The 8,279-nt window shown below is 38.5% G+C and overlaps 1 protein-coding gene across 1 annotated transcript in view; it reads right to left on the reverse strand.

Annotated features, from left to right (window-relative positions):
* LOC107571898 (protein NLRC3-like) overlaps positions 1-5,972 on the reverse strand; it is a 12,439-nt gene extending 6,467 nt beyond the window's left edge. The window contains exons 1-3 of the mRNA XM_016258283.1: positions 5,798-5,972; positions 2,619-4,553; positions 2,301-2,474 (exon numbers count right to left, since the gene is read on the reverse strand). Of these exons, the coding sequence (XP_016113769.1) occupies positions 2,301-2,474; positions 2,619-4,553; positions 5,798-5,949 (2,261 nt within the window). The 5' untranslated portion in view covers positions 5,950-5,972. The remainder of the gene's footprint in view (positions 1-2,300; positions 2,475-2,618; positions 4,554-5,797) is intronic.
* Between the last annotated feature and the right edge of the window lie 2,307 nt (positions 5,973-8,279).

Below are 8,279 nucleotides of genomic sequence, written 5' to 3' on the forward strand. Positions count from 1 at the left end.
TTCTCTCTCTCTCTCGCTCTCTATCTCACTTTCTGATTATATTTTGTGGGTTTTTTATGTTTGTTTTTTTTATGGTGGGCATTTACATAGCAGTGCTGATTGGGGAGAACGAAGGTGCACTCACTCAATTGGTTAGTAAGGCTGCCACTCAAGGTGGGCAGCCATGCATTTGCTCTGCAACAGAGTGATATTGTGATATTGTGTCCAAATCAGAGGCTTTGCGATTAGCAAATAGCAACGTCTCAAATCGCGATTGCGATTAAATTTTGATTAATGGCTTAGCCCTAATGGATTTGTTTGGAGAGAACCAGCCTACCACAGTACAAACATCTGACAAAGACAGAGCCTTGGATAGCACCTCTGAGGAAATCACATGATGGGCATGAGGGTTCTGATACCTTGAGGTAAAGCAATACTGCAAAATATATTGCATTAGTAACCGAATACAATAATGTTTGCTTGTTGGCAGCAAAACATCAGTCGCATCCACCAAAGCAGATGAAGATTTGATCAGATTTAAACTACTGGCCTGAATAGTGAATGGAAATCCTAAGGGCCCTGACTGGATAATCTCTTTCTCTGGCAAGTCAGACAGAAGAAAGCCTGAAGAATGACATGGCAAAGAAGACACCTTAGTGCAGGATGCAGCCACTGAAAGGGTCTACATGTTTCCTACTCTCTTGAGCAATGCAATCACCAATAACAGAGCTACCTTGAGAGTTAGAAACTTCTCAAGGACTCAACAGGAGCATCCAATAAGCTGTCCAAGACTATGGCAAGGTCCTAGGTAGTAGAGCCCTGCATTTCAGCCCAAGCCAGAAGGGGCCCAACTTATTTACGCCCCTAGGGTTGGGCTTCGGGCCAATTTTCACAACATAACTCAGACACGGGCCAGTTTTGTCAGGGCTTCTACTTATTTTTATATTTGAGTAATTACCATGAATGTGTTGAGAGGGAAATAGTAAGGAGATATTTGCATTATTAATTAAGTTAATAATTCTACATAAACAGTTATTATGTTCCTAACAGCTCACATTTAGCTAGGTTAAATGTTTGAACTAACATTGTGATATGCTTGAAGTGTTGAATGATTTATAGATTTTATTATAGGTAATTTTTGTTGATTTGAGAAGGATACATTGATGAAACATGATCAACTCTCTGTCTGCCACTGGCTGCTTGGTCGTCACTTTAAGAAACAAAAACTTGAATTTAAGAAACAAAAATGCTCCAAAGTTAATAAAGAAATTAAATGGAATATAACCACTTTGGCACTAAAAACAAAACTGAACTATTTTAATGGCTGCAACAGCATACTGTGTAATGGGGAAGCGAGAGAGAGAGAGAGAGAGAGAGAAAAAAGACATAGGCTCCAGTTGGATTTGGGCCAAGAATTCTGGTAAGCTGTTGGACAAGGGCCGGGCTAGGGCCTGAGCGTCTCGGGCCAGGGCCGGGCTAGGCCCTAGATTTGAGGCCTGTGTAGGACTCTAATAGGAAGGAACTTGCAGTCTGCAAATAGGTCTCAGTCATCTGGCACCACACAAGAAACAGGATACCATGACCACGTCTGCCCCATGGCATCCATCCCTAATAGAGCTGGAGATGTGAGGGAAAAACAGAGGAGACAGTGGGTCAACCTGGCTGAGGCGAAAAAGTCTATTTAGGTTCGGCCGTACCTCTGCCAAATTAACTTATGCTGCCCACAGCAGCAATAATTGACTCCACTCATGCTGGATACACATTGTGGTCAAATCCCATAACACCAGTGGTAGTCTGACTTGAAGAAAACACACTTTTCTTCTGGTTCAAACTCAGATGCAAGCTCCTTAAGCAAACGAGAACGACATTTCGATGTTGAGCAGATCTAGAATTGGATGCAACCCCTCATCCCTCTTGGGGACCAGAAAATAATGGCTGTGAAGGCGGAAGGGAAAGGGAAACATATTCTATGGCCCCTAGCTTCAGCGTTAACAATGGAATCTGCTCTAGCTTCACTGTGGTGGAGAGCACACCCCTGAAACGAGGAGAATGAGTATGGAACTGATTGTATCACCATTAGTGTCCCACTTCGCATTCTGCTGTCATCCTCCAGTGTTAAGCTGGATGTGCTAGTGCTAAAAAGGGCATTAGCATGAATCCCTAAAAGGTCCATGAGAGGACGAGGAATGGCACGCCTGGTAGAGATTGCAAATAATAACAATAATAATAATAAGCATTTTCTCGCCTGATGCTCATTTTTCTCCTCTGGCATAAGTCTGGAGATAGAGTACATTTAATTGTGTCAACATGTTTTTACACACCTCAGTATCTCCAGCTGACAATTTTGACTCTTCAGTCCATCAGAGAGCAGCTTCACTCCTGAATCCTGCAGGTCATTGTTGCTAAAATCCAGCTCTCTCAGGACAGAGTTTGAGGATTGAAGAGCTGATGACACAATTTCACAATCCAGAGCAGTGAGATTACAGCCAGCAAAACTATGGGAAAAAAATACAAGGAAAGAGGATGTTACAATTTTTTTATGAGTGTATCAGCCAAGGACAAGTGAAGCATACAAATGCCATGTGATTTTTAGATATTGTAAATCTTTTTAAATATTTTATCACTAATTTAACACTCACTAGGCTTTTGTGCAGTTCATCACAGCTATTTTTAGTCTTCTTCTACCCTCATCTGATGTGTTGTATTTCTTGAGGTCCAGCTCATCCAGCGGCTCCTCTGACATCTGAAGCATGTAGGCGATTGTTGAGCAGTGAGCGGCAGAGAGTTTCTTCTCTGAGTGTTTGTCTGATTTCACAAACGCCTGAATCTCTCTGGACAGAGTCTGATCTTTCACTTCCAGCAGACAGCGGAACAGATTGATGGATCTTTCAGTGGAGAGTCCATGTCCATCTTTGATCTTCTCAGTAATGTATTGTGTGGTTCTCCTGATGCTCTCTGAGCTGTTCTCTGTGTGTGTCAATATATCCTGTAAGAGTCTCTGATTGGACTCCAGTGAGACGCCCAGCAGGAACCGCAAGAGATGATCCAGGTGTCCAGTTTCACTCTCAAGGGCTTTATCCACTGCACCTTTAAGCAAATTTTGTACTGAAACAAAATTTTTTAGTCCCTCCATAGTTGTTCTTACATAAAAATCAAACACATGAAAAGCTGCGAGAAACTCCTGAATGCTCAGATGAATGAAGCTGTAGACTTTCCTCTGATGAAACACCCATTCCTCCTTAAACATTTCTGTGCAAATTCCTGAATACACTGAGGCATCAGTGACGTCTATGCCGCTCTCAATCAGGTCCTCCTCATAGAACATCACATTGCCCTTCATCAGCTGTTTGAAAGCCACTTCAGCAAGTTTCACAATCACTTCTCTGTTGGACTGCAGGTGTTTCTCTGGATCTCTCTCTTCATACTTCTGGTTCCTCATGTTGATCTGAATCAGCAGGAAGTGGATGTACATTTCAGTCAGAGTTTGAGGGATTTCCGCACTCAGATCTTTTTCCAGGAGCTTCTGAAGCACAGTGGATGAGATCCAGCAGAAGACAGGGATGTGGCACATGATGTGGAGGCTTCTTGTTCTTCTGATGTGTGAGATGATTCTGCTGGCTTGATGCTGGTCACTGATTCTCTTCCTGAAATATTCCTCCTTCTGAGGCTCAGTGAATCCATCAATTTCTGTCAGACGGTTGATGTATTTGGAGGGGATCTGATTGGCTGCTGCTGGTCTGGAGGTTATCCAGATGAGAGCAGAGGGAAGCAGCTCTCCTTTCATGAGCTTTGACATCAACACATCCACTGATGAAGTTTCAGTCACATCACAAACTTTCTGAGCATCTGAAAACATCAGTGGGATTCTGCTTTCATCCAGACCATCAAAGATGAACACAACTTTACACTCCTCATAAATCTGTGAGTCCAGATCTTGAAGTTCAGGATGAAAGTCCAGCATAAGTCTGTGAAGACTGTACTGATGATCTTGGATCAAGTTCAACTCTCGAAATGGAAGCACAAACATGAAATCTACATCCTGATTGGCTTTTCCCTCGGCCCAGTCCAGAATGAACTTCTGCACAGAGACGGTTTTTCCAATTCCAGCGATGCCTTTAGTAAGAACAGTCTTGATCTGCTCTTTCTCCTCAGATCCTGCTTCAGCTGAGGCTTTAAAGATGTCATTGCAGTGGATTGGAGTGTCTTGTGAGTGTTGTGTTCTAGTTGTGTTCTCCATCTGTAAAACCTCATGTTCTTCATTCACTCCTTCTCTCTCTCCCTCTATGATGTAGAGCTGTGTGTAGATCCTGTTCAGGAGGGTTTCATTCTCTTGGCATTTGATTCCCTCAAATAATCTCCCATACTTGTTCTTCATGCTGTTTTTGTGCTTGTTTTTGCCTCTCTGAAGGTGATCATTCACTGGTTGGCCCATGACGGCTACTTGTGTGTCATCTACCCTGAGTTCAGAGGGCACTGGTGCATCGCTGAAGTTAGTGGGTTGAGACATAGATCTGTTACTCTTCACAGACACAGAACAGGTTTCTGAAGACTCTGATCCCTGTCTTCTGCTAATGCTGCCAAAAACAAACAAAACAACATCGTATCCATACATGTTGCATAGCTTAAATGAACTTCAGATTTACATTGATTAATTTACAAATAAGAAATAACAAAAACAAATTCCTGTGACAAGAGAAGTGCTGTAGACATCTGAAGATTGTTCAGATGTGTACATAATAGATATTAATGTAATAAATATTATACAGATTGCAGAGAAAAAGTACAGATACTTATATTCTCATTTGTACTACTACTAATATTTGATTAGAGAGAGAGACAGAGCTTCTTTAAGCCTCTGGGGTCTGAGGGGCTGTTGAGGACCTGGATAAGTTTTGACATGTTTGCACTTTGACATTTGTGCTTTTTATCAGTATATCTTAAAAACATGTAAATGGCCAAAGTCTGATTACACTGTATTCAGCACAAACTGAGTTACAGTAATATGTAAGCAACATTAATGTACAGGTGCATCTCAATAAATTAGAATGTCGTGGAAAAGTTAATTTATTTCAGTTTTCAACTCAAATTGTGAAACTCGTGTATTAAATAAATTCAATGCACACAGACTGAAGTAGTTTAAGTATTTTGTTCTTTTAATTGTGATGATTTTGGCTCACATTTAACAAAAACCCACCAATTCGCTATCTCAACAAATTAGAATATGGTGACATGCCAATCAGCTAATCAACTCAAAACACCTGCAGTGTTTTCGAGAAAACAACATATATGCGTGGTTAGTGAAAATAAATAAATAATTAAGTCACTGAAATGAGGCCATAGAATACATGCAGTAAATTTTTATCACAAGACTTAAGAACTGGATGTGGTAGACTAGACTTTTTGCTATAAAATCATATGAAAATCATCCTGCTCACTCATTCACAAAAAAAAAAAAAATTATAATAATATATATATATATATTGATTGAACTTCTGAAGAGACAGCAGAAAGTGCACCCTGTGTGTTTTTTTATTTTACAAAAGCACATTGTTTTGTTATTATGAGGCTATAAAAATAAAGGTAGACCCTTTTAGATTCAAATGATGTATTGCTCTTATCTGTACGATAAGAAATGACAGAGTCATCTGCGTTCTTTTTAGCGTTATTAGGAAAATAACACAAAACATGTCGGCGCGTTTGCCGACCCTAGAGACAGGAATCAGTCAAATGTTCACAGAAAATTCTTTAGATTTTACTTGAAATAGGACTTCACTTCAGGTAAAAACTCTGCCAAATGTTAAAATGGCTAGTGTCTTACCTGGGGTCAGAGGTAAATGTTCCATCACTGAATTTAGGAGGATCATTCTTCATGGATGCATTACTCTTTGCAGACATACAGCTTGATCCAGGAGATGGAGAACCCATTTTAGAGGCAGTGCCCTCATGTTCTCTCACATTATGGAGACTCATTTTAAAGTCACTGTCTTCACAGTCTTAAAAATAATGTTGAGAGATTAATTTTGGACCTTTTATTGGGAATCAGAGGTTAAAAGTTTTTGTAATACTGTGAAGTTGCTTAAATCCATAGTATTTTTTTTAAACTGAAGTACAGCCACATTAAATTCTTAATTTAAATGACATACCAATCTAATTACCTTCTTCATAATTTGATAAATTAATACTAGTTCTGTCATGACAACTCTGGGAGGGATTGGCATGGCACATGACAATGTTAATGTATTTGGTCTAGGCGGAATAGATCCGCTACGCTGCTGCTGCTGCGGCAGAGCAAGTACTGAGACTTGCTACTGCCAATAAATCCACAAAATGCTGCAGTGAGCATGTAAGAAATATTGCTGCTGCAAATATAACACACATGAAATAACCCCCTTATGGCATACATGAATCACCTCGTAGCATATCTATACAGGTGGAGCTGGGGAAGGTGGAGGGTTTCTGAAGCAACTGCTACGGTAAGCCCTAGTCATATATTTGAATGCTGAGAAGCGAGCTCATTGGCTACCGATACAGGAGAGAACCAATCAGCTGTGCCATGTGATAATGATGTCATTAGTTCAGAATGAATTAGACCTATCGGACTGTGCCATCTAGAGTTTCAGGCCAGAACTCTGTATTTTATTTTAGCATAAACAAATATGGTTGTTTAAAAGATGTATTAACTTTCCGTTCATGCTGAAATGATTATTTGTGGATCAAAGTTCCTTGTGCCTGCCTCCTTGTGCTTTGGTCATCATAAAATAAATGCTTCTACTGAAATGAAAGAGACTGTGCCTTTAAAGTATAATTTCTGCAAGACAGACAGTCACATGCCAAAGGCACATCATCTGAAGAGAGGAACTGACACTCAATCACACCAAAATGCCAAAACCACATCATCTGCAAAGAGGAATTGTTACTCAATAACAGCAAAACACTCATACATAATGATGGGTGATGAGGATATCATACAGGATTGTTAAGATACTTCACAGGAACTTATTTTGTGTTTGTTTTTATTCATTTTTAATAATTAATATATACTTGCTGTCAGTATTTTATGTAATACACTGACTAGAGGGCATATATATATATATATATATATGTGTGTGTATGAATAAATGAATAACAATATTTATATTATTACACAGTTCAGTTATTAGTTCATTTCAAACATTGTGAGTTGTTGATTAAAGTATAGATTTTTGAAGATGTTGATTTTTTTTATATACACAGCACATTCATATACTAGTTTCTTAATGTTTATTCAGAGTTTATGTCTGATACAGCAGTGTTAGGAACTGTAAGTCTGGACACAGTTTGTCAAAGTAATATGTTTAGTAATTTACAATAGCTTTTAGTACTAGTAGTTTAACACTAATTTAGTCACTTGGATGGAGTAGAAGCAGAGTATTCAGCACTGCTTTTGTACCGAGTCAAACTGATCACATTTGTATTATAGTTAAAACCAATCAATTATACACAAAAATCAATTATATATTTTCAGTGTATAGACTTTTTATAGTCTTTCAATATTATATATAAATTATATATAATCAGTAAATGGCAAAAATAATTTACTTAATTTAATTGTCAATGTTTCTGTTATTTTGGTCAGATCTGATGACCTAAGATTATAAGCAATTATACTGACATATAAGAAGTTAACCAAAAATTGCACAAAAATATAATCATCCGGGTTTGAAATTGCTTGTAAGGAAGAAAAATAAAACAAAAGCTTATATTCGCAGCATGTTTATATGAATAATAAGTTCTGAACTTACCACAGAATATGCAGCCGTTTAAATGTTCAGTGTTAACAGTTTTATGCCTTGGAATGGTTTCCTTCATTCTCTTTTACTTTCAGTTCCAGGCATTTGAAAAAAAAAAAAAAGGTCATTCTCTAGTGGCACAAAGCAGCATTACATTATCAGAGCGGTTTTGCTTTAAGATAGTTTAGGTGACTAAACACACAGAGTGTAAAAACACACAAACTTAAATTACTCAAAGTAGATTTATTTAATAAGGTATATTAGTAGCTTTTCCCGTCAGTCACCTTAAGTGCTTAAGATGCCCTAACTGTAGTTAAAACCATCTATTACAACATGGGCACATTGTGTGAGGCAGAGAATAACCTGTTGAGACTACTACTGCACTAACCCTTTTGTGAAGCACATACTACAGCTATTAAGTGAATTGCTAAAGTGTGCTTAAGTGACACAGTATGAAAATCGTGACTTTCAAACTGCAAATTCCATGAAAGGTTTTATCTTTTTGGTGTGGTATTTTTAAAAGTTTAGGTT

This window comes from Sinocyclocheilus grahami, unplaced genomic scaffold (genome assembly GCF_001515645.1).
Source record: "Sinocyclocheilus grahami isolate Dianchi unplaced genomic scaffold, SAMN03320097.WGS_v1.1 scaffold1666.1, whole genome shotgun sequence".
In the NCBI taxonomy this organism is placed as follows: domain Eukaryota; kingdom Metazoa; phylum Chordata; class Actinopteri; order Cypriniformes; family Cyprinidae; genus Sinocyclocheilus; species Sinocyclocheilus grahami.